The 23,040-nt window shown below is 50.2% G+C and overlaps 13 protein-coding genes and 1 non-coding gene across 14 annotated transcripts; 6 read left to right on the top strand and 8 right to left on the bottom strand.

Annotated features, from left to right (window-relative positions):
• Nucleotides 1–24: 24 nt before the first annotated feature.
• On the top strand, nt 25–606 carry BJY04DRAFT_217431 (uncharacterized protein; the record flags this gene model as incomplete). The annotated part of the gene is made up of 1 exon (XM_073716038.1): nt 25–606. One exon carries the CDS (start codon nt 25–27, stop codon nt 604–606), a length of 582 nt encoding a protein of 193 aa, XP_073572339.1.
• Nucleotides 607–732: 126 nt separating this feature from the next.
• On the top strand, nt 733–2,080 carry BJY04DRAFT_187222 (glutathione S-transferase family protein). Its single transcript, XM_073711013.1, has 3 exons — nt 733–814; nt 887–1,241; nt 1,311–2,080. Exons 2-3 carry the CDS (start codon nt 1,089–1,091, stop codon nt 1,872–1,874), a joined length of 717 nt encoding a protein of 238 aa, XP_073572338.1. The 5' UTR covers nt 733–814; nt 887–1,088; the 3' UTR covers nt 1,875–2,080.
• Nucleotides 2,027–2,168, bottom strand: BJY04DRAFT_t63. Its single transcript has one exon. It is a non-coding gene; the product is annotated as a tRNA-Sec (tRNA).
• A 228-nt stretch (nt 2,169–2,396) lies between these two features.
• BJY04DRAFT_187217 (putative DSBA family oxidoreductase) lies at nt 2,397–3,555 on the bottom strand. The gene is made up of 5 exons (XM_073711012.1): nt 3,440–3,555; nt 3,309–3,387; nt 3,216–3,256; nt 3,033–3,157; nt 2,397–2,978 (listed from the first exon to the last, which is right to left on the bottom strand). Exons 1-5 carry the CDS (start codon nt 3,474–3,476, stop codon nt 2,544–2,546), a joined length of 717 nt encoding a protein of 238 aa, XP_073572337.1. The 5' UTR covers nt 3,477–3,555; the 3' UTR covers nt 2,397–2,543.
• On the bottom strand, nt 3,556–4,413 carry BJY04DRAFT_187216 (uncharacterized protein). The gene has a single exon (XM_073711011.1). The coding sequence runs from the start codon at nt 4,090–4,092 to the stop codon at nt 3,631–3,633; it is 462 nt and encodes a 153-aa protein (XP_073572336.1). The 5' UTR covers nt 4,093–4,413; the 3' UTR covers nt 3,556–3,630.
• A 1,334-nt stretch (nt 4,414–5,747) lies between these two features.
• Nucleotides 5,748–6,443, bottom strand: BJY04DRAFT_217428 (uncharacterized protein; the record flags this gene model as incomplete). Its single annotated transcript, XM_073716037.1, has 2 exons — nt 5,748–6,121; nt 6,182–6,443. 2 exons carry the CDS (start codon nt 6,441–6,443, stop codon nt 5,748–5,750), a joined length of 636 nt encoding a protein of 211 aa, XP_073572335.1.
• A 686-nt stretch (nt 6,444–7,129) lies between these two features.
• On the top strand, nt 7,130–7,588 carry BJY04DRAFT_217427 (putative quinol monooxygenase; the record flags this gene model as incomplete). The annotated part of the gene is made up of 3 exons (XM_073716036.1): nt 7,130–7,204; nt 7,269–7,381; nt 7,444–7,588. The coding sequence occupies 3 exons, from the start codon at nt 7,130–7,132 to the stop codon at nt 7,586–7,588; spliced, it is 333 nt and encodes a 110-aa protein (XP_073572334.1).
• A 76-nt stretch (nt 7,589–7,664) lies between these two features.
• Nucleotides 7,665–8,612, bottom strand: BJY04DRAFT_217426 (uncharacterized protein; the record flags this gene model as incomplete). Its single annotated transcript, XM_073716035.1, has 1 exon — nt 7,665–8,612. The coding sequence occupies one exon, from the start codon at nt 8,610–8,612 to the stop codon at nt 7,665–7,667; it is 948 nt and encodes a 315-aa protein (XP_073572333.1).
• Nucleotides 8,613–10,015: 1,403 nt separating this feature from the next.
• Nucleotides 10,016–10,927, bottom strand: BJY04DRAFT_217425 (uncharacterized protein; the record flags this gene model as incomplete). Its single annotated transcript, XM_073716034.1, has 1 exon — nt 10,016–10,927. The coding sequence occupies one exon, from the start codon at nt 10,925–10,927 to the stop codon at nt 10,016–10,018; it is 912 nt and encodes a 303-aa protein (XP_073572332.1).
• A 265-nt stretch (nt 10,928–11,192) lies between these two features.
• Nucleotides 11,193–12,860, bottom strand: BJY04DRAFT_187214 (uncharacterized protein). The gene is made up of 2 exons (XM_073711010.1): nt 12,664–12,860; nt 11,193–12,613 (listed from the first exon to the last, which is right to left on the bottom strand). Exons 1-2 carry the CDS (start codon nt 12,842–12,844, stop codon nt 11,583–11,585), a joined length of 1,212 nt encoding a protein of 403 aa, XP_073572331.1. The 5' UTR covers nt 12,845–12,860; the 3' UTR covers nt 11,193–11,582.
• A 144-nt stretch (nt 12,861–13,004) lies between these two features.
• Nucleotides 13,005–15,110, bottom strand: BJY04DRAFT_41847 (uncharacterized protein). The gene is made up of 2 exons (XM_073720341.1): nt 14,042–15,110; nt 13,005–13,989 (listed from the first exon to the last, which is right to left on the bottom strand). Exons 1-2 carry the CDS (start codon nt 14,967–14,969, stop codon nt 13,448–13,450), a joined length of 1,470 nt encoding a protein of 489 aa, XP_073572330.1. The 5' UTR covers nt 14,970–15,110; the 3' UTR covers nt 13,005–13,447.
• A 181-nt stretch (nt 15,111–15,291) lies between these two features.
• Nucleotides 15,292–17,960, top strand: BJY04DRAFT_187211 (Hsp70 family protein). Its single transcript, XM_073711009.1, has 9 exons — nt 15,292–16,197; nt 16,254–16,298; nt 16,350–16,416; nt 16,478–16,742; nt 16,800–16,899; nt 16,960–17,060; nt 17,115–17,328; nt 17,408–17,558; nt 17,629–17,960. Exons 1-9 carry the CDS (start codon nt 15,319–15,321, stop codon nt 17,856–17,858), a joined length of 2,052 nt encoding a protein of 683 aa, XP_073572329.1. The 5' UTR covers nt 15,292–15,318; the 3' UTR covers nt 17,859–17,960.
• A 204-nt stretch (nt 17,961–18,164) lies between these two features.
• Nucleotides 18,165–21,312, top strand: BJY04DRAFT_227141 (uncharacterized protein; the record flags this gene model as incomplete). The annotated part of the gene is made up of 4 exons (XM_073718569.1): nt 18,165–18,514; nt 18,580–18,717; nt 18,769–19,270; nt 19,330–21,312. 4 exons carry the CDS (start codon nt 18,165–18,167, stop codon nt 20,779–20,781), a joined length of 2,442 nt encoding a protein of 813 aa, XP_073572328.1. The 3' UTR covers nt 20,782–21,312.
• A 74-nt stretch (nt 21,313–21,386) lies between these two features.
• On the top strand, nt 21,387–22,730 carry BJY04DRAFT_187201 (alpha/beta hydrolase). The gene is made up of 3 exons (XM_073711008.1): nt 21,387–21,626; nt 21,702–22,170; nt 22,249–22,730. Exons 2-3 carry the CDS (start codon nt 21,769–21,771, stop codon nt 22,567–22,569), a joined length of 723 nt encoding a protein of 240 aa, XP_073572327.1. The 5' UTR covers nt 21,387–21,626; nt 21,702–21,768; the 3' UTR covers nt 22,570–22,730.
• Nucleotides 22,731–23,040: the final 310 nt, after the last annotated feature.

Raw genomic sequence — 23,040 nt, 5'->3', positions numbered from 1 at the left:
TTTCTCCAAGCTAACAAGACCAGCATGTCCGAATACATGGGCGTCACCCCCTTTCAAATGGTCGCCTGGACCGTCCCCATGGCCGTCGGTGGTTTAATACTCTCTGTCCTGGGCGGACTCCTCTTCCATCGCATCTCCGGGACGATTCTCCTCCTCATCTCTTCCCTCGGCTACGTCGGCTCTGGCCTCTGTTTCGCACTTGTTCCCCTCGGTGGTGACTACTGGCAATATATTTTCCCCGCTATGATCTGCGGAACGATCGGGATCGATATCTCGTTTAATCTCTCAAATATATTCATCACGACCAATATCGCGAGAGCCCGACAAGGGATTGCAGGCGCGCTAATCAATTGTACCCTGCACATGGGAATCGCGGTTATGCTGGGCTTTGCGGACATTGTGCATTCTGAGACGGGGCATCTTGGTGGGTCGGAGAGCTATAAGGCGGTGTTTTGGTATCAGGTTGGAATAGCCGGGACTGGGCTGCTGATTGTGCTGGGGTTCGTGAGGGTCAAAGAGGCAGTCAGTGATTTGACTATTGAGGAGAGGGAGGCGCTGGCTGCTGAGGCGCAGGGGTCGAGAAGTGAGGTTATTGAGGGCGCATGATGAATAGAGAACTAGAGGTGAATATAAAGGTAGCTATCGTTATTTCTAGACTGCATTCATATTCCCAAAGGAGCAGAAAGGCGCATGCGCCTGGGAGCTACGCAACCCGACACTCCCATTCAATCGGCCGTATCAGACAAGAAACAAAGCTTCTTTATTATTCTGCAGGTGTTTCCGGGCTGTGTTCCACTTGGAAGCTGCCTTGTAGGTAAGCAAGTCGGAAAATATTTACGGTATATGGGCAGGTTGTACGAGATGGAAGCTGATCATACGAGAGCAGCCGGTATCTTAGGTTCCCGACTATAACAGCCGGAAGAGGGGAAGTGGGGGCTTTCCGAGATCCAAGCACCCCATATGTCATCATTCTCCCTGCAGCTTACACGATCTGCGATTAGAAATACACTGGACCTTTCTATCTATATAATCCCCGCATATCTCCTCTTCACAATCTCCATCCACCAGATTTACCCATCGCAATCACAATGGCCGCCCCCAAGATCATCCTCTACACAAGCCACATCTGCCCCTGGGCCCATCGCGCCCACATTGCCCTCAAGGAGCTGGGCCTGGAATACGAAGAGGTCATTATTGACCTCAACAAGCCCCGTGAGCCGTGGTATCTCGAGATCAACCCTGTATGTCTCAGTCCACCATCTCTTACCTTTATTATTGTGCTCTTCAATGCTAACTAAATACTCCTCCAGCGAGGCCTCGTCCCCACCATCTCCTACAACGGCACCATCATCCCCGAATCCGCCATCGTCACCCAGCTCCTCGCAGACGCACACCCCTCCCACCTCGTCCCTCCCTCAAACAGCGTCGAAGGCGCCATTCAACGCGCCCACATCTCCTTCTTCGTCGACACATTCTTCTCCAAGGTGTGGTCGTCCGCCTTTGCGGCCCAGAAAGCCTCGACCGAGTCGGAGCGCAAGGAAGCGACCGAGGCGCTGGTCGCGGCCATCGAGAAGAACAATGTCGAGAGTCTGCTCTACCCTGAAGGCAGTGGATCTGGACCTTTCTTCCGCGGGGCGGAGAGGCTGACGCTTGCCGAGGCACTTACTGGATCATTCCTGTTGAGGCTGCTGTCGCTGTGGAAGCCGCAGTACGGACTGCTTGCTGAGGAGTTGCCGCAGTTGTTGGAGAAGCGCACGCCGAAGTTCTGGAAGTGGGCAAATGCGGTGGTCAAGGAGGAGAGTGTGAGCTTCATCTGGGATGAGGAGGTTGTCGGAAGTAGGACGGCTGCGAAGTGGAAGGCGGCCAAGGCTTAGGTTAATTTAGTTAATGTGATCATGACGATGTTGTTCAATAAGAAATCGTGCATTTTTGTATGTCGGAGTGTTTGGAGTATGAGACGGGATGTAGAAAGAAAGGCCGGATGCCGTCAGTGTAGGGAGATAGAAAAAAAAAAAGGAGCGATAATCGCCCGATGTGGGGCTCGAACCCACAACATTCAGATGAACTTTTAGGATTAAAACTGCGGAGAGAATCAGCAAATGCTGCGAAGAAGAAGACGAATCAGGAGGTACTGACGTCTGACGCTCTTCCAATTGAGCTAACCGGGCGGATGGCGGTTAGTTGTCGATACCAGTCTATATCAGCATACTTTACGCGGATATTGCGTCTTTCTGAGGGAGTTGGGCGGGGGGTAGATAGACCTTACACTTCAGGCCCCAGGGTTTCCTATGATCTGGGCTTGGTTGCTTTGACTGGTAGAGAGTACATACTGTCATTCTTGTCAAGTTAACATGGTGCATTTTTCGTGAAAAAGTATCTCTTGTGTATCTCATTTCGTCGATATATATTTCTGTCACCGGGAGTCATCCACCCCACAGCATTGCTCTCACATACGGCACTTACTTGATATTAGAAGATGTCCTGATAGTAACTTCTAGAACAAGAATATATTGCTGGACCAGCATCCCTTCATCCCCTCAAACTTACAATTTTCCCCTCTCTATCACTTCCTTTCCAACCCGGTTGTCCTCTCCCTTCCCCAGTAACCTCAGATCAACATGCGGCACTCCCAAGTAATCCCACATATAATGAAACCGATCACTTCCAAAGAACGGCTCACTATTTCCCTTCCCATCGCTAACCCAGAACCAGGGACATCCAAACGCGCCGAGATCCTTCACAGCCTTGTCCGTGACTGTTGTGAGAGCCGACTTAGTTTCTGGACGACTTGCACCTTTTAGAACCTCTTGAACTTGAGATTCTATGAAGACGGATGACTTTGAAAGCGCAATAGCCAGGTTTTCCGGTGTCGAGACATCAATATGCCCATACCACATCGTTCTGAAGATTGACAGAAACGCCGCCTCGAACTTGTCTTTTGGGAATGTCTTTTTGATGTAAGTCAGGGCTCGTTGCGGCTGTTCTCTCCGTTAGCACCGGCTAGAATGGAATAGAGAAAAAGATAAACATACAAGTAACGACAGAATCGGGAAGAAGGAAGGGATCTCAAAGTCATGGCCAAAGTAGCGCTGTGCGCGCTTGCCATCGTATTTTGAATAGGCGGCTTTGTTGGGGAGCGTCCAAGGGGGTTTGTTTCCTTTTGTACCTGTCAGAGCTTTCTTATTGATTGTTGACGAGTAAGAGAGGGGACGAACCGCTGCCGACGTTGATGCCGCCTAGGAAGACGGGGATTAATCTGGTACCTAGCGTCAGCAGGATATCTAATGGGTAGACGATGGTATACGTACTCAATCTCGACGCCATGCGACTCAAGAGTAGATCTATTTTCTTGGAGGTAGGTAAAGGCGTAGAAGCTGTATGGGGAGACTACGGGTCGGTTCTTAGTGCTGACTGCGAAGGGAGAAATCGGGAAACTCACCACAATCAATGTAGCATTCGATCCTTTTACTGCTCATTTTGGACCGGTATAAGCTATAGATAACCAGAAGGCGGTACTTTGAAATCTTGATAAAAGTATCGAAGCTACTCGCCAGAGAATATAAGCTGAAGAAGCCAGTCAGCAAGAAGCGGGGAGATGCCGAGGCCCGAAAATGATTAGAAAGTGTCAAACTACATCTCATGCACATTCCCATACGCACTTCCACCTCCTCGACCACCATTCTGACCACCATTCTCACTATCCCTCCAATTACTCCCTGCCCAGAATTGACACCCTCCACTCGCACAAGCATAGAACAACCCTCCGCCTCTCTCCCACCCAGCCGTATCAACACGACTAAACACCCCACAGTGGCACAGTGGGTTCTCCGAATACACCCCCTCATTGTCTGCCCACCCGCGGAACTTCCCGCACCGTTCGCACCGGAAATAAGGCCTGTTGGCGTTCTTTGGATTGGTTCCTTTGACGCGGAGTTGGATTAGGGGGTACCTGCAGACACGGCAGGTTGCCGGTTGGGCTGGCATTTGGCTAGGAATTGGAGGAGTTGGTGTCGGAGAAAAGGTCGTTGTGGGCGGATGAGTTGGCGGACTGGGGGTGGAGTGGTGCGTTCTCGTGTAGGTTGAGGGTGGCATTTGATGCTGTTGGAGGTGAAGCGAGCTGCTTGTCCATGTTGTTGAAGCGCTGGGGGCGGTTTGGTAGGTGCTGTGTGAGGTGGTGGAAGGGGAAACAGGGTGGTTAAAGGTTGTGTCTCCTATAAACGGGAATGGTTACCTTCCTGTAATATCCATTGTGATGATCAACTACATACCATGGGAAGAGACGGTATAGTCTGCGGAACGATAGCTCGATTTCGAGCCTTTACGAAAGATACGAGAGAAAGCGCCCATGCTGCTGGTTCAGGGCGGAGATTGATTGCTGGTTTAATTAAGGGCAGAACCCATGAGAAACGAGATCCTTTATATTATTTTTGATGCTATGCAGGACGAGGCTGAGCATGTATGGGGTCAAGTTCTTCAGTCATGCGACTGCAATTTGACGGACCTTGTAGCTGGAGAGAACGCTTGATCGCCCGCGTCCGCCATGTCTCTCTTATCCAGACACTCGGAGGATTTATTGGACGTGCTTTGCCCATTTTCCATGAGGCTTGTCGATTCGCCGGAATGTCGCTTAATATTTCCTGTATTCCAACCTGGATAGCGGCTAACAGGGGCTATAGATTGGTGAAGGATGCGCCAAGTGCTTAGACAGGACTGGTATGCAGGACGCTCCCGCTCCGCCCCTTCGTGACCTATCGATGAGAAAACTGAGATTAAGACCAGGCAATATGGCGGCCATTCAGGGGCCCGCTGGTAGCGCCAGCTTGATCCTCAAGATCTATAGACAGCTCGCGAGCTTAAGCAGGGGTTTGCGCCATGGCGGCAAGGGCTGAAAGCTGATGCGGGGCACTTATCGGTATTGAAACAGGATGCGGCACAAGTTCTGAGCTGGCTTGCATGAGATGGCCTATCAAGCGTCGAAGAGATACCCTACGCGCTGAAGAGCTCGGAACGCGTCATCGATCCTGTTTCATTGAGAGGAATTAAAACAGCGTAGCAGGAGGATTCAGCAGCTCCTTATGGTGTAACAGACGAATGTCATTCAGTGAAGGTATTATACAAGGAAAGATGGGGCATGGTGGAGATAGTAAACTGTTCATTGACATGATAGATATAACATTCTTATTGCGTTAGAACACCCACTAGTGTAGCCTGACGAGCCACCTAATGTATCAGTCCCTGCCATGCTATCTCAGAGCACTAGCTATTGAGTTCAGCAGTAGGACTCCAGTAGCTCACGCATCTCCGGGCTTTTAGCGCCAGCAGCAGCTGGTTCCATCCTCTTAAATCTTGCACCTGCTTGCAGGAGCAGCCGCGCAGAGGCAACACAATCACACGAAATTGCTATATTAAGCGGATGCGGATACTCGATCTCGTCAATCGAACACGGCTAAAGCACTCTGACTTTCTCTGGAATCCCCAAGCCCCAGTCACTAGTGTCTTCAAAGGTTCCACCCCTTGGTATCCCACAATGCGGCAAAACAAGCCCCAGCATGGCAAGGTTTCTTCCAGCCAAGAGCTCAAGTACTGCAAACGGCCGCGGTTCCGTATCGATAATAATATCAGCGTTGGCACCAGATTCGAGAAGTAACTCCACAATTTCCAGGTCCTCTTGCAGAATCGCAATACCCAGCGGCGTGTTGTGCATGCTATTATCGCCCACTCCGTAACAATAATCCTTCCCCGCGTCTTCAATCAGCATGCGCAGCGAGGAGGAGTTTCACGACATTGACGTTTCCAGTTTCAACGGCATATGAAAGCAGACTTCGTTCTTCCGATCCGTGGATGATATTTACATTGGCTCTTTGCGAGATTAGGTACTCCATGCACAGGGCCTGCGACCTCATGGTCACGAACACGAAGGTTTCGTCTAGCCAATTTTCCGGCATCGCGTCCCTCCAGTCTCCGCAGCGCAGGTCATACCATTGCATATCACCCTGAGTCACATGGTCCAGGTAGAAATCCTGCATAGACTCGTATGCTAAGTCGTCGACATCCCTGAGGAGGAAGCAGCATGGTGTTTCGTTGTTGGGAAGAGCTTTTCGAAAGTCCCTGTTCCATGATTCTAGGGCAAGTGTCAGTAAGTAAACTTTGGGCTGTATGGACAGGGGGGGGGTATACTGACTAGAGACGCGAAGATAGTTGGCTACCTCTTTTATATTCCTTGGGGCCACTTCGCAGTCTGAGTACTCATATTCTGAAGACGCTTCTTCAGACCAGATTTCCGACAATTCTTCCGACGCTTCTTCCGACAACTCTTCAGGCAATTCTCCCGGTGATTCTGCTTTTGTATGTGTGGATGCTACTTTCCCCGAATTACGATGGAGATCGACAAGCTCTGAGAAGATGAGAAGATGAATCTCACGAGGAAGCTTATTCCAGCTCATCTTGCAGTATTGGCCCTTCCAGCCACAGTTGAGGGCTCTCCGGTATAGACTTGTGTAGTGTTTGTCGGTAGTAGGATATCCAGCTCTCATGATCGAACTTCTGGTAGTACTAAGGATATTGTAGTAGGCAACGATAGCCAGGTGTGAGTTTTCCCTGATACAACACACTGAAGAAAACTGCCCCGTTTGTAGGCCACATTGAAGCAGCCACAAAGCAGGGCGGCTTAGTCACGGGTCATATAGGCCTCTCTGTGCGCACGTTTGGGGCAAGTATTGCCTGCTAGGTAAGTTAGACATTATCAAACCCAAGCTGTACCCGAACCACGTCCTAGTAAACAGCGCAGTCGACGTGAACTCCACTATGATGAGCTGCTGCGCACCCATACTTATTCAAAACAAATCCAAGTTTTCAAAAATAGCATCTAATGGCTGCGGCTGATGTAGTGATGCTGTAAGGGCTTAGTGGAAAGCTTGGCTAGCGGTTAGGCTTCCTAAACCGATGAAATCATGAACGGCACCGTCAATTTTGAGAGATGCGTTTTAGTCTATCCCAGATCTGGTTAAACTAAGGTGCATAGTAGGACGCCTGGCCCCTAGGCCTCAAGCACCGTGGATTTAAATAGAAGGTTGGCTCCTCCACTTCTGTTGGAACCTCTCACAAGTTCAAACACGGATCAACTGTCAACATGTCTGTCTCCTTTGACCTCTCCCGCGTCAACGCGATTGCTATCCTGAAGCCCATTCCGGAGAAGAAAGAACGGGTTTGTTCGGCCCTAATCAACCCCTTCCTCTTTGTTTTTCAGTTATTGACCATCACCTCATCAGGCCCGAGAAGTCCTCGCCAATCTCGTCGCAAAGGTCGAACAAAACGAACCTGATACCCTGCTGTACCAATTCTGGTATATCGAAGATACTGGGGAGTTTCTTTTCATCGAGAGGTGGGCTATTAATATCGGACTATATCCATCTTGAATCTGCTAATATCGTGGATGCTATATAGCTACAAAACTCAAGAAACCCTGACCGCGCACATGTCAACACCATACTTTAAGGAGGTTGAAGAGATTTCTGTTCAGGAGGGAATACTAGAGAGACCAATGGATGTGAAGTTGCTGAACAACAGGGTTGCAGGGTTTACTCGTTGATACGGAAGAATGATGATTACTCAATATGTGTGGAGTGGGTATAGCTCATAGCCACTAGAGTGATTGAAAGTGTATATCAACGCAATACATATCGTTCCGGGGTGCCATATCTATCAAGCCTAACCTCAGTCTCGTGGGCCAGACTATCCAAGGCACTAACTGCCCCAAGACCATTGGGTGGAATACGTGGTATGTGATATGCTGCAAGCCCATGATACAGCAAGGGAAGAACCGAGAATTTCCACAGCGGCAATCCAGCGGCATTGTTTACCCATATAGTTGAGACAAGAAGAGTGATCGTCGACACCAGCAAGAAAGCAGGAAAGATTAACCACCGCCACTCCACAGCAACATAAACCTCAGGAAGACCCATCGTCCCAATAACAGTATGATCACTCCGATTGAGAGCATACTTGGTCAACGACGCTGCCACTCTTGTGGTTATATGTTCTAGCCCATCTTTGAGAATTCTAGGTGGGTTTATGTCACTTCCAAGAAAGGACCACGGTGGACTTCGATCGTCTACTCGTTGCCAGTTCTCGTACATTGAAGCGAAAAAGACATTTTCCAGACCAAGATAGGGGTTGAGGTCCGGGCAGAAAGAAAATTGAGATTCATCCGGGAATTGCGTGTACTCTGGGTCGCCAGGTGTTCGTTTGAGGTGTACAAATTTGCTATCGCTTGGCTTCCAGCATGGTATTTGGGTTGTTCTACCATTTGCCTCGTATTCATGTGTAAAAATCTCGCCCCAGTCACGATTCAAGATCTTCTCTGCAAGTATACCGTTGGTAATGGTGACATTGAGTTCGCGAGAACAGAAGCTCATAATGCACCTTGTGACTCTGTTAATACGTAGGCCAGTAGATGGGTTTTCGTATGTTTCGCTGTTCTCGAGATCTATGCTAAGCTCCGCGTGTGCCACGGCGACGAGTTCATTTGTGAGAGGCGCTGGTCGGTTTATCGACGTCGATAAACTCTGACCCAATATGCTAGCCAGCCAAACTAGGTTCGTTGGTAGGCTCATGATAGCATCAGAACCCCTCTCTAGTGGTGAGATAATCACTGCTCCTTCAGATGGCTCGCCGTATGGCAACGTGATATTGCAGGCTGTCACTGTATCGTCTGTGGCAAATGAGGTAGCAGTATTATCGCACCCTTCTAGTATCGCTTGAGGTGTAACATCATTGCACCGAGTACAAAAGCCCACGGACTGGTATGATGGCCAAGTGCAATTTCCGGAGGGGCAGGTTGGTGTTTCCTGGAAGTCGGACATCAAGAAGCCAAGATCAACAGCGTCTTGAAAGCTTCCATCTTTATTATCGAGTAGCAAGACCCTGGACTGTCTTGCGAGAGCACTTTCTGAAGAATGTGATGATTGTCGAACAGGGTAACTGATGATTTGCTGCATGAAGGGTTCAAACGCGAGGGCGAGTATAGTAATCACCGCGCCCAGAGAAATTAGAGATCTGCGGGGTTTATCAAACAAAAGCAGAAGTGAACCCCTCGGTCCCCGGCTAGCATCATCAATCGCCTGAAGACTCTGGAGTTGGTGTCTGCCTTTGCTGAACCAGATGTACTTCAATTGACCGATGCATCCAGCAACCACAACTAGGAGGGAGGACCGTGCCACTGTTGATAATATTGAAATTATGGCGTTTAAAGATAGACTCCTTGGCGGGTTAGGAGGTAGTTGATTGTCGTAGAGGTGTAGAACGATGGTGACGGCGATGAAACAACTGCAACTGAAGATGAAGGCCAGAATTTCTGGAAACCAGGTATCGAGGAGGAGGATCCCATATTTTGTAGGCGACCTGTCTCTCTTGTTTCGTCTCAGGACTTCATGCGCGTCATACCTGATGGGAGGTAAGGCAGTAATTTCCTCTGACTCTGTCTTACTGAATTGACACTGGTTCGTTGCTCCTGTTGATGCCATTCCGATGGGTTCTTAGAAGATCATCTACCGCACAAGAGCCTGTGCGATGTCTTTAATGTTGTTCTACTTGAATAAACCATCATCCCGAATGTTCAAGGGCAAAATGGGTTGCCTTTTGGGTCTCTTGGTGAGGCTGAACACGAACTCACCGATGGCATTCATCGGCCTTTGTTGCCTCAATTTATGAATCCGTCCCAATACTCTGTTAGGATCCAGGGTGCATGATTCGCGTGGGGTTGCAGCTACAGGCTGAACAGACACAGGGCTGTTTTACCGGGTAATTCTACTGAGTTGGGAACAAAAAGACGCGCGCAGTAAGCAAGGTTGAATCCCCCTAGAACTATAACACGAATATCATAAGCCTCCATTACAAGTATACACCAAGTTCTCGAATGCTCTGGTTCTTGATCACTACGTCCTTACTATCATTGGACAGCAAAAGAGGGCGGGCGCCCTACGGCAATTACCCATATAGCCACCCTATCAACCCCAATTTATACCACATCAGGAACAGAGACCGACCAGATACTCGCACCCTCCACCTCTTCACTCCCACTAGTCCCAACATACAGCAAAGTTCCAAGCCCAAACGTTGCGGTGGTCGGCGCCGGGATGCCCTCTACAACAACCCTCGCAAACCTTTCAGCATAGTAGACCCGCACAATTGTATTCTTCTCAAAGTTCGTGACAAATGCGGAAGGGACGTCTCGCGCAAGCGCAAAATCGTCTGCACCGACAAGGAGATCACCTTCTGCCAAGGTCACCGCATCCCCAATAGGTGAACCTGTTGCTTCTGTTACCTCAATGCGCCCGAAGATGCCCAGAAGCGTGTTGGTGTAGTAGAGATACCCCTTCTGGTAGCGGAGTCCGTTTATACCGGGCCCGAAAGCGGCGCTATCAACCTCGCTAAGAACCTTCTGGCTAGTCCGCCGCTGAAGATCAATTTGGTAGATTCCACCGTCGAAGGAATCGGATGCGAGGACGACCTGGGAGTTCACGGCCGCAAGGCCGTTGAGAAAAGAAGTCCCAGGGACATCCTCGATGATCTTGCTGGCTGTATAGTTTACAGCGTTGAATTTCCAGATCGTGACGGTGGTGTCCTCGCCGACCTGATTCAGGGTGGTCACAGCATAAGTGTCTGAGGAGATCTCAGCAAGTCCAGTGGCGTTAGTTGCGTCCTTGAATGTATGGATGGTGCGAGGTCCGCCGTGCTGATGCTGCGTGTCGACCTCCATTATTTCAGGGCGGTCGAGACGGGTAAAGCGCGTATACCAGGATTGAAAGTGGGGAGAGAGATTCTCGATCCATGTGCCAGGGACGAGTTGGTAGGCTTTGCGGAACTCGTAGTGCTGGCCGAGGACGGCAGTTGCTGCGGTGAACAGCGAGAAGAGAGAGGTAGCTCGCATGTTGCTCAAGCTTATTGTATGCAGAGTGCGCTACACAGAGTGCGAAGGTAGCAGGTACTCGATGTGGTTATGTAGCTATGTAAATGTAAGACACTCTTGACCCGAAGCAGAAGTGATATCCATCAACTCGTATCTGGACCAGCATGTCCAGTAAGAATGCAGATTGCCTACGCCATACACGAACACGAGAACCCTTGATTCAGACATGACACCAATGGCGAAGACTCTAGCGAGCCAAGGCCTGTTCTGCCGAATCTGGTGCTCGTGTTCTTCCTTTTCGTCATTCAAGATATCGTGTGCACATACCGACGGGGTTCCTCCACTACGACGAGAGCGAATGATGCTTGGTTAGGACAGGACAGGAACATCAGAAGGAACCAAGATATTTCGTTAACTAAATTGCATGGCATATAACGCGTTGTTGTCACTTTAACTGTGTGACTGATCCCTGTTGGTCCTTCCTAACCAGTGAGTGGGCGACAGTCTGCAGAGTATAAACCCCCCCTCTGCCCCGTCCCTCTTCCCTGTCTGCGTCAAGGGACCTTCCCTTAGTTCTACCGCCAGTTGATTTACGCATAGCCAGGATTGTCAGTGAGCTGCTCAGCCCGAGCCTCTCTTGGACTCGCATAAGACGTGTCGTGGTAGAGCATAGATCTCACAGGCTCAAGCTCGAAATCTTAGAGCCTAAACTCTCAGAAGGAATGTCGGCTGAACATATAACGAGCCACTTGATCTTCAACGCCTTCTCCAACTCCTTCTGCTGAAAGCGATGCATTTCCTTATCACCACGCTTCGCACCCTCGGCCATCCCCTCCTCCTGCTCTCTCCGGACCCTGTCGATTTTATCGTTCACACGACTGATCTCCTTTTCCCGTTTCTCTGACTTCATGTCCGCATCCTGCTGCAGTTTCTGAATCTTGTCCTGCAGCTCGGCAATCTTCTTGTCCTTCCGTTGCGTCTCCTTGACTGCCTCCTGATACTTCTTCCCTCGCTCCTGCTGCAACTTTTGATGTTTCTTCTCCAGCTTCTCGCTCTGCTTTTGCCCCTCCCTCGCGGCATACGCGGCATTCCATTTCTTCAAGACGTTTTGCTCGCTCACAGGGGCTGGCCCATCCACAACCTCTAACGGCGCAGCGTTCATCTCAAGAGCTTGCAAAATCTTCATCCTCGGATGGCGCCTCCCTAGAGCACCCACCCTTTTACCCCCACCAGCAACCTGCTCCAGCATCTCTATATTAACTTTTGCATCGCTTTCGCTCTGCTGCTGTTTATCCTTCAACACCAAAGACTCTCTCTCAACCCACCCCTTAATGCCCACTGCATCGGCCCCAACAAGTCTACACATCTCCTCGAACCCTCCAATCCTGACACTTAGTCCTTTCGGATAGAAGATACTCTCATTAGCATTCTTCATATATGCTTTTGTCCGAAAGTAAGATGTTGCCTCACTCCCAACCTCCCCCGCAGTCTCAACCGCCAGCCCAATGATCTCGACTGTTGGGATCGCGCCCATTACAGCGCCGGCAATGGTCGTCGCTTGGAGTGCGGGATTCGCGATCCAGGATTCATTGAGGCCATCGAGGAAGGAGAGAAACCCTGCTTTGGAAATGCCCAGGTCGGAAAGGTCAGGGCTGTAGGCGCGGAGGAAGGGCGATTCGATTTCGGAGTCGAAGCCTTTTGATACTTCTGTTTGGGGTTAGTAGGCTGTCAACTAATAGGACCGGGAGGGAACGTACGGGGTATAGCAACGGCTTTGAAGTCTCGGGGAGCGGATGTTGGGTGAGGTGGGCGTGATATTGATGGATGTAGAGATGAGGGTATTGTAGTTGTAGAAGTAAGTGGTTGATACGGAGGTGGTTGGCCCCATGGACCATCCGCTTGGTCGTGGTAGTAGCTTTGGTTCATGGCGCGGAGCATATCGTAATGAGATTCTGAAGGAAGAGCAGCGGGTCAAAGAAGGTCGATATATATGGCTGAAGGCTGAGGGTATCTGCTGAGTAGGGGGCTGAGAGGAGGCTAACCCGAACAGGCTGCCACCTCGTAGGGCCAAGAGCCACAGTCGTAAGCCAAGTCATGCATGATTTAGGAGTACCACGCCATGGCAAACCATTTGTGCGAGCTTATTTATCTAACCATTGTTAACGGTCGCGGAAGTCTTAATCGAACGGGGTGCGGATGTCGATGCTCTTGATCAAGACGACAGGACGCCTCCAGTATGGGCGGCGGAGAGAGGTCACGTTTCAATGATTGAGCTACTTTTGGATGCCGGGGCTGTCAGGAGAGTTGGGGCCGATCATCGTTATCTCTTGCAGCAGCAGCAGGCTGTTCGTTGCAACCATCTGGTAATCCGAGTTTTATAGACCATCTGTTTCAGGCAGCAAGTCATAGAGAGAATGGCATTATGTAGTTACAGCGCATGCGGCGGTGAAAAAAAGGGCCGTGCACTGGGGTATCCATACTTTGAGTAACAAAGTTGATTAGGGGACGTGGGATGAAAATAGGAAATGCCGTCCAGCAACCTCACTCGACAACAACAATTGCCTTCCCAGTAATGAAATCTCCGGATGCTCTTCTGTTGCGGCCCCTAGGCCTAGACGGCAAAAACGGTTGGCTGATAGACTTAAGGGTCTGCAGCTCCTCTGCCTTAAGCGTTTCATCTCTGTGAGCGACGACAACCCCGTGGACACAAAGCTTAACTCGGCGCTTCGTGCCATGTTCAAGTTCCGTCAAGCCTTTTCCTGTGACATCCTGAGCCTCCATAGTCTTTGAATCGAACAAATCACCCGGCTGAAACTGTATTATTTCGTAGCGTGTGCCGTCCGGTGGAAGACACCGAGCTCGGAAGGTGAATGCCTCGAGATAGAAGTGACCTAGTACCCGTAGAATATCGCTCTTTTTGTTTGTTAGTTTGCCTGGGTCAAGTAGCGGGCTGAGAAGCTCTAAGGTGTGTTGCTGTAACTCCTTTGCGTTTGCAGCGAGGAAACAAGAGCTGAACTTCTGGTCATGGTCTATCATATGCAGGAAAGCAGCTTTGTGGAAGGTGTCGGCAAACTTAATACCCGCTGGGGAAACAGTTAGAGATGTATCACCATTTGACCACCAGCTGGCACTTACTCGTCTGCTGAATGACAGTATGATACGCTCTTAGCATGAAGCCCTCTCCATGAAGGCCTGTCCAAATATCGCTAAGAAAGATATTGTGGCACATGATATGGAAGAGCAGTGCTCGAAAGGTCAAATCTGGTAGCGCATGAAGAATACTGTTTTCTTTGACAGTATCCTTGACTAGAGCACGAAGATTTGGGTGCTTTCGAAGCGCACCAAGTGTTTCGCGAGGAGGGTGTAAACAATCTGAAAGCAGGTCTGCCACACGGATGACTGCTAGCTTGATCGAAGTCATAGCTTTGCCAATATCCGCCAGTCCAGAAAGATGGTCCATAGTTTTTACTTTCGAGCGAAGAGCATCGTGCTCAAAGGCCATGCCTAGACTTGACTCGAGATGTTTGATTGTGGAAACGTGTTCCTCAATCTCTCGTTCCCTGCTGTCATCATGAGAGACGGCCGCAGTTCGATCCCCACCCCCATGATCCGATATGAGCTGGTGAATCGTTCTGTTCAGCTCGCTCTTGAGATCTGTGAGCCGTTTCACCTCGGCCTGCAGGGCTTGAATCTCTTGGGACTCGACTAGCGCATGAAGATCGTTCTCGAGGCGAAGACGCGCAACCTCTCGGCGGGGATCAATGGCACTGACACTTGCTGGTGTCTGTATGTCACTTGGATGCTCCTTCAGAGGCTGTACCCTGTCCCGCTGCATCGTGCTCGGGCTATCCAGCCGCTCCGGCGCAATGCGAGCTCGCTTTTTATTTGGGGGGAATATGTGACTTTCTAAGATAGCCGCTGTGCCAATATGCCGCGACGGCCTTAGTGGTTCAGTTTCGTCCGAAGAGAGAATGGCCCAGCCTTTATATCCCCGTGTTGGAATAACTACCTCCACATCTGGTGGCTCTTTATGTCCTCCTGAACCCTGTCCAGACATGGTCATGGTCCCTCGGCGGGGGTGAAAAGCGTGGGGTGTGGCTTGTCTTTTTTTCTTTTTCTTTGTTTCGAAATCAGGTGAAGCTTTGGTTAATCTATATCAATGTCTGATCTGAAGGAGAATGCTAACAGGGTAAGTAGCGATGAGTGTGATGGCAAGATGTGGACAGATGTCCAGTGAACAGCTCAGCTCGACAGGGATGCTGCGACCGTTGCAACCTAGCGCGTAGGCACCAAGGCACACTTGATGTGGCTGGACAAACTAGCTCCAATGACACTGCACGACAAAAAGGCAGATTTAGTGTGGCTGGCAGCGTCCACGCTCTGCAGCAATGAAGACGTGATGGTGCCAATAAATGTCATGGCCGCCCCCTTGGGAAACATTCATCGGACATTTTTTCTTTGACGCAATGGCTAACCTTGGGAAACGGGGGTCGCGCAAACGGCGCCGAGCATCAACGGTCGTCGATACAATTCCTATCATCGCAGACACTGATAAAGATGTCGGCCCTGAAGGGAGGAGTAGCAGCGGGAGCAGGCCGCCTGATGCATCATCCACCATTGAATCGCCCCCGGACGTACAAACCCCCAACAAGTTCATCGTCGGACTAGACTACGGAACCACCTTCTCTTCTGTGTCGTACATCGCATTCGACCCGAGCCAACCTCCGAAATCTCTCCGCGGGGAACAAATCCAATCGGTTACCGATTGGCCAGGTGCTGGGCGCTCTCGCGATGTGCCCGAAGTTCCGAGCGAGAGCTGGTACCTCAACGGTAAGCTTTACTGGGGATACGGGGCGCGACAAGCGATTATGGGCCTAGAGGATGATAATCTGAGCTACAAAAACCGAATCATCCAGTACGCGAAGCTCATGATCCCGGAGAATGAAAAGAAAAGGTACACCGGAGGCCCGCGAGAGGAGCTGCGAAGGACCCTTTTCAAAGCTCGGAAAGACGAGAAACAAGTAATCAAAGACTACCTACGAGAGATTCTGAAGCATACAAAGAAATTCCTCATGGACAGAGAGGAGTTTACCGAGACGACGGACGTTGAGCTGGTTTTCTGCGTTCCAGCTGGGTGGCCTGCGAAGGCGATACGTTGTATGCAGGATATCTTGATGGATATAGTTCACGAGATAAAATTCGGCAATCCTGATCCGCTATTTGTGCTGAATGAGCCCGAAGCTGCTGCTGCATGCATCCTCGAAGCGTACTCCAAAAGAGAACATCTCAGAGTATGTATCTGCTCCTGTCCATTGCGGAGCCCATTTATTGACGACTTCGTGCCCAGGTGGGTGATGTGTTTATGATCTGCGACGCAGGAGGTGGGACTGTGGTACGAACGCTGCTGCACCGTCTGATACATATGTCTTAACGATCTCAATAGGACACGATCACCTACAGAGTGCGTGGAGAACAACCCTTTCGCATCGCGGAGGTTGTGACCCCTACAGGTAACTTATGCAACCAACCACTGCAAGAGTGTGCTATACCCGCGGTCTGACTGAGAAACAGGAAACAACTGTGGAGCCAGCTATGTCAATCAAGCCCTGAAAAAAGAGGCTGTAAGACGAATCACAGATAATGTTTGCAGGTCGATGCTGCAAGGGCCTTCTTTTGAGTACGTCGTCGAGCATGATATTATGAACTACTTTGAGTATAGTGTAAAGAGAGTGTTTGATCCGGCAGAAGGATTAGATGGGGACGAGACTATAGTCGTGCACGGGCTCAAGAAGGATGTGACCCGGAGATTTGGGAATTCAACGATGATTTTCTCGAGGTTTGTCCACCAATGCTCAACGGCAGAGCGCACACTGATACGCCTTTGTTTGTGCAGGCGAGAGATAGCGGCCCTTTTCGGACCAAGCTTGGATGGCATCACTAAGCTCATTCATCAGCAAGTCAATGCAGCCCGAGAAAAGGGACTTACAGTTCAAGTACATCCCCGATCTTTGGATAACCCCGGGATTGGTATGGCGCTGACATATTCAACCCAGAGACTGCTCATGGTCGGTGGATACTCTAGTTCCCCTGTACTCCGAAGCCACATAAAATCTGCCTTCCAGTCTCTTGAGATAATGTATCCGCCAACAAAGCTGTAAGTCGGTACCTTGAGTGTCTTCCTAACATCCAAAATTGACTCGCTGCATAGTAGCGACCACGCGATATCGGTCTCTCACGGCGCCGTGTTCCGCGCCCTGAACAAATCCGACGGCCCTAGGCGTATCGTGCAGTCTAACTTCGGGTTCCTTCAAATCGAGAAATACAGCAAACGACTGAGAGCTCACCAGCAAGTTGTCCCAGAATTCAACGAGACAGATGGTACGGACTATGTCCACAATGTTCTAGATTGGGTGATCAAAAAGGTACGCATGGACACCAACCGGTCGTAACATTGACTGTTCCTTCTGCTGCCATGTACAACACAGTTACTGATGGAAGTAGGACCAAGTTCTGAAACAAAACCAGCAATTCAGGACCCGGAATTGGCAAACATTCAAGCTGGACGATGAGCTAGCCATCAACCAGCAAATATGGGTGTCAGACTTCGACAATGCCGAAGACCACTATAAGTCAGTCGCAAAACAGAACAAAGGTGATTGAGCCTGCCCAGTTGCTTTTCACAATCTGCACGGGGCTTGGAGCTAACGGCATTCTGTGTACAGGCGCAGAAGTACTGGGGATTCTTCATATTGATCTCGAGGAAGTCAGGAACGAAGGCTTGCTAGAGGTCAAGACGGGTATCCATGACCAATACTATGAGATTCACTACGAGTTGGGAATGGAGGTGGATGGTCGGAATCTCTCAGTTAAACTGTTCTGCCCTCCTGGGGGCAGATGCCGCGCCCAGACCCAACTGTGTATTACTGCTGCGTTTATACCGGGTACGGAGTGAACTTTTATGCGTTGATATAGCTTGATCATGCTAGCAAGATGTATTTATCCACCATCAAACCTCTTAGCTCCACAGGGTGGTACTACCTGGGTTATTTGCTTCCCCCGGGAATTCTCAACCTCGTCGCACAACTAAACTCCCAAGGGTACTTTCGACGAGTGTCTCCTATCTCCTTCATTAATTACCTAACTTATCTATCTTAGTCTGGCGCCTAACCATCACGTGCGCCTACCTAGCAGGCAGGAGGAGGCGGGGCAAAATGCTCCCACCTAGAATTTCACATTTACCACCTCTCCACGTCGCATCATGCCTCCCATGGCGGCAGACGAGTACCGTGATCGGGTGCAACTTTCAGAGCGGCAACGAGTCCGTTTCCTTGGGCAACTCGAGCCCTTACAATGGCCCCTTCGGTGGCCGGAGCATCGCCGTCGTCTTTTCAGTGATACTAGGCAGCTGGGTCGTTTAGATTTTGCAACCTTCGACCAACGCATTCTAGATGATGCAACTGAGATGCCGTGGAGAATTCAAACGAAGAAAAGGGCGATCAGATTGGCCCACCGCGCAGGTAAGTGTCGAGCTGAAGGGAAGAATGAGAGAAGCTGGAGGGCATCGTTGGAGTCTGAGGCGCTAGAAAGGTTTACAGTCGAGGTATCCTGGTAGGTATACGGTATACGACTTGAAATAAATACTGCGGGCTCTTCTAACGTACATGGCCGGTAAGCCCGACCTGTCGTGCTAGACTATGGAGGTCAGAAATTGAGGCGGCTACCGAGGCCAGCAACGCGCAAGCCCTATCGTTGGAAGAACGGCGTGAGAGGCGCATGCCTTGTCGGTGTCCAGATGGCGCAGGACAAAATGAGTACGAATAGGTAGCAAACCATGATTTTGCAAATGCTGACTTGTTGCGCAGGGATTTCCACGGGGTCAATGAGATATTCTCAGACAGGGCAGAGACCTCCATCCATTACAACCCACCTCTCCAGATAGGAGCTGGTAGAAGGAAGCCCAAGAAATACGAACAGCCCGACAGAGTCTACGGATTAAACGAGACGCGAAACTTCACAAACCTTCTGGCCTCAACAAACATTCGGGCACCGACCGAGAGCTACTCGCGGTCCATACGCGATACGATAGAAGCATCACCATTCAAGGGCGACCGCAAACCTTTGCTGTTCCCTTTTCTGTTGCTCGAATCAAAGTCAGGTCTGGTTGGCGACACTGCCGGGGCAGAAATGCAATCAGTGTTTGCTGTCAGGCAGCTACTCCAGGTCCAGAATGAGTTACGTTTAATGACGGGGGCAGAAAGCGAATGGCAGAGTGGCCCCTTTGTGTGGTTTCTAACACACCACGGAGAGAAATGGTACATCAGAGGGAGCTTTGCGGATGATAGTGCTGGGTCCCTGCCCCAATATGTGAGTGTTGCGCCAAGTCATACCTTGGCGGATTCTGCACAGCTAACTCCAATATCTAGTGCATCCTAGATCTATGGGAGGGAAACATCTGCAATCGAAGTGGTGCCTTGCAACTTTTGACGATCGTGGACTACATCTTTGATTGGGCCCGTGATGTGTACAGACCGGCCATACTGAAAGAACTTAATATGCTCGCGGGAACGGAGATGCCGTTGACCGACCCTGATATATTCTCTACCATCCAGCGGAGAGAGTCCATGATCACATCGGAAAATCATCACCTTTCACAGCAGTCGTGGCACTCACGGCACTTTAGTGCGGGAACGATACTGGACGACAAGGGTTCCCAACCTGCTGCCTGTGGGGACCGTCGCCTCTCGCTCGGGGTCGTGCGAGAGGTCTTGACCCACGACTATCGATTCTTTTCACTCTATCTTGTCCCATCAAACATGGAAGAGCTGACCTCATCTGTAGTCCTCGAAGCCGCAGTAGCAGTGATGCTGGCCAATCCTAGTAGTGTGTGGCGAGTGACTCGGGACACCCTGACCAGCTTAGAGGCCAATTGGACGGGCATCGTCCAACCACTTATCAACGGCGTTAATGATGACATCTTCTTTCTCAGTATGGTGATTGAATCACATGTCACAACGTCTTGGGACATGGCGCACCAGATTACCTGCTTCGCATTATCGGAAACAGCTCTCCGCCTCCTACTTTACTGTGACAAAGCAGCAGAGATTGAGAGGATGATACAAACAACGCTTCTTGTCGAGCAGTCCAAACTGAACGATTTCCTGTGCTCAATCAAACAACAGTCCGAAATCAGCAAGCTTACTGCGGCAGTGAATTCGCTTTGCCTGTACAGCGCATGCATTGAAAGGCCTGGCCGAGTCCCCGCGAAGTGGCTTCTCGGACGGACTGAAAATAGAGTTGCCAGACTTACTCGGGATGGGAGTCGCGACTTGGTATACTTTTTTGAGACGTTTCAAGATGTACTACGCCAGAACGATGCGCCGCGTGCAGGCTGGAGTACCCGCTACTCTAGAGCGAAAATCACAGCGTCTCCGACATCGCAGCCGGACCCCTGTCTCTGGCCATGGCTAGATACTATATCTCAGGACAAGCATGGATGCGTATTGATTGACAGCCGCAATCTAATTGGCAATCATTCGAGATATTGCCTTTATGTTTTGTCGATGTCTCGTTTCAGGGGCTTTGCCATTGCTGAAGTTGTCGAGAGCTTGTCTGAGTTTGGCCTGTACTATTCCACAACACAGCTGGATTCCACTGAGCTCTCTGTGCGGTACCATCAGCTCCATGAGACCAATAGCTCGGTGAATACGGGCCGCCTTTGGCGAACTTCAAGCAGCCTAGGTTTATTAAAGGAGTGGATAGAAGGCCTTAAGGCCCAGCCAGCACGACTTAATGGACTAGGGGATACGGTTGACTCACCTCTTGTATTATCTTCGGACGAAGAGTCTGAGGGCGATGGTATGCTAGAGGATGATTAACAATCCCAGCACCGCGGTGCTCATGGACTTCCTCGCCTGCGGGGGCCGGCCGCTTAAACTCTATATTTCATCAGAAACGTGGTTTTGCACAGCTGAGCAGCGTATAACAAATCTTGCTCAGCAGATATCTCGCTGTCAATTCGAAAGTGGTAAGCTGAGCTAATATGGAAACCTGTGGTCATTAGGTTCAGCCGCAGCTGACGGAGGAGTAGGTCTGGAGCTTCTGTCTTGTACCTTCCCCCGCATATTTATGATGGATCCAATCAAAAGCCTGCTTCTTCCAAGTTCTAACTTTCTCTGGTAATGAGTAACATAAAGAAGCTGGACTCGGAAGGCTCGGGTGTTGGGACGGAATAAGCCGATCAATAACCCCGATGCCCTAGGTACCTACTTACTCCACCAGCCACCAATCATTTAACTTCCATTGGTGTAATTACTTACTGCGCCTCCAAGCTTCTTCATCCCGTTTTTGCATGACTCAAAAGCTTGCTCATCCTAGAAAACGCGAGTCTATTGGCTCCAGCATGCATCCGCCAGAGAAGCTACATAAGGACCGCAACCAGAAAGCTGAATCATTGGTGGCCCAGTTCAACGGGCATTGTAACAACCGCCGTCAGCTCATTAGCTCGATCCTCAAGCACCCACTATAAGAATCAGCACTACCCCTTCCGCAACACTGCTGGTCTTATCTTCCATGCCCCAGCTGTTTGACGAACGCTATTCCCTGCCACCATAGCACTTATCCAACGCCCACTAACTCTAGGAAAAGGCTCTATAAGTTTCAACGTAGAGCGGCAAGCCTATCGGGTCAATCAGTATACAACCAACTTACTCTAATCCGATCAGTAAGTCCGCTCTTAACTGAATGGTTAGAAGAATATAGCACAGAAATAGGGCATACCCAGCTTACCATATATCAGTTATCGTCATATCCACACGCGTTATCAGTGTCAATCACACATCATCGTGTTCATCAAAACGATTACCATGCCCGCTCCCACAATTGTCATAATTCCCGGTCTCTGGCTGGGCATAATACCGTACGAGCTTCTCGTCGAGGAACTTCAGAAGGCTGCGCCTCAACTCTCAGACTTCATTCACGCGCCCCTGATTTCAACCGGAAAAACCAGCCCCGGAAACCCTACAATGCACGACGACGCAATGGGGATCCGAGCCGTCATCAAGCCCCTTGTTGAAGCCGGCAAGCGCCTTGTCCTCGTCGGCCACAGCGCCGGCGCGTTTCTGTCCGCTATGGCAACAGAAGATCTAGAGGTTGGTGGGAAAATCGCTGTTCAGAGTGGTGGTGGCGTCGAAAAGTTCATTTTCATCGCTGGTGGAATCCTTCCTGCTGGAGCGCCGCATCCTGTAATGAACTTCTTCCGGATTGAGGTACGTTCCCCCTAGAACCATTCGACCAGAAGGAGCCCAAAGAAGAAAATTGGAAACTGATTTGTCTCTTGTAATTAGAACGGCGGCGCCTACTGCAAGGACCCTGATGGCATCCTCTTTCACGATACCGACCCGGTCCTTGCGGAGAAGTACAAGGCGCTGCTCAAGCCACAGCCTGCCGAGGACTGGAACGGGGTCTGTACATATGCTGGATGGTCAAAGGTACCGAGTGGGTATATCCTCACTGAGCATGATCGCGCTATGCCAGTTCAGATCCAAGAGGCTTGTGCCGGTATTGCGGAGTCTGAGATCGTAAGGATTCCGACTGGTCATATGCCTATGACTAGTCATCCAAAGCTGCTGGCTGAGAAAGTCTTGACGTTTATTGATATGGAGTAGCTATTCAAGCGGGGCGAGTCTAGGTGGTCTTGATTGTAGGTGATGATGCTGTGGTATAGTCTAGAGCTCGAACATGCACATACCTTTCAAGAACAGCATTGCAGGAAGCATTGCATTTAACTTCATTATTGCAGCAACGAATCGATCGGTTCCAATTATGGTGTTTTAGGCTTCGTAGTAGTGACGCTGAGATATCGTCTGGCGTCCTTGGTTTCAGGGCTTCTGGGGGCTCTGGGTGCACTCTACAATCCAAGAGAGAAGCTGCCTGTTAATTTACGGTTCTACCAGCCATTTTTTCCAATAGCACGCTAGCTCACCTATTACTGGTCCGCGGGTTTGCATTTAAGCATATGCTTCTTCGCTGGACTCAGTCCATCTGGTGATGCATGTCCGCAAATCCAACGAAAATAATGCCCAGGGCCTGTCTAGTATGAGCAAAGAAAATAGAGAGAATCTCAGCGACCAGAACCC

Source organism: Aspergillus karnatakaensis (genome assembly GCF_047715665.1).
Source record: "Aspergillus karnatakaensis strain CBS 102800 unplaced genomic scaffold BJY04scaffold_19, whole genome shotgun sequence".
NCBI lineage: Eukaryota > Fungi > Ascomycota > Eurotiomycetes > Eurotiales > Aspergillaceae > Aspergillus > Aspergillus karnatakaensis.
The sequence above is the reverse complement of the archived record's forward strand: the minus strand, read 5'-3'. Positions and strand labels throughout refer to the sequence as shown.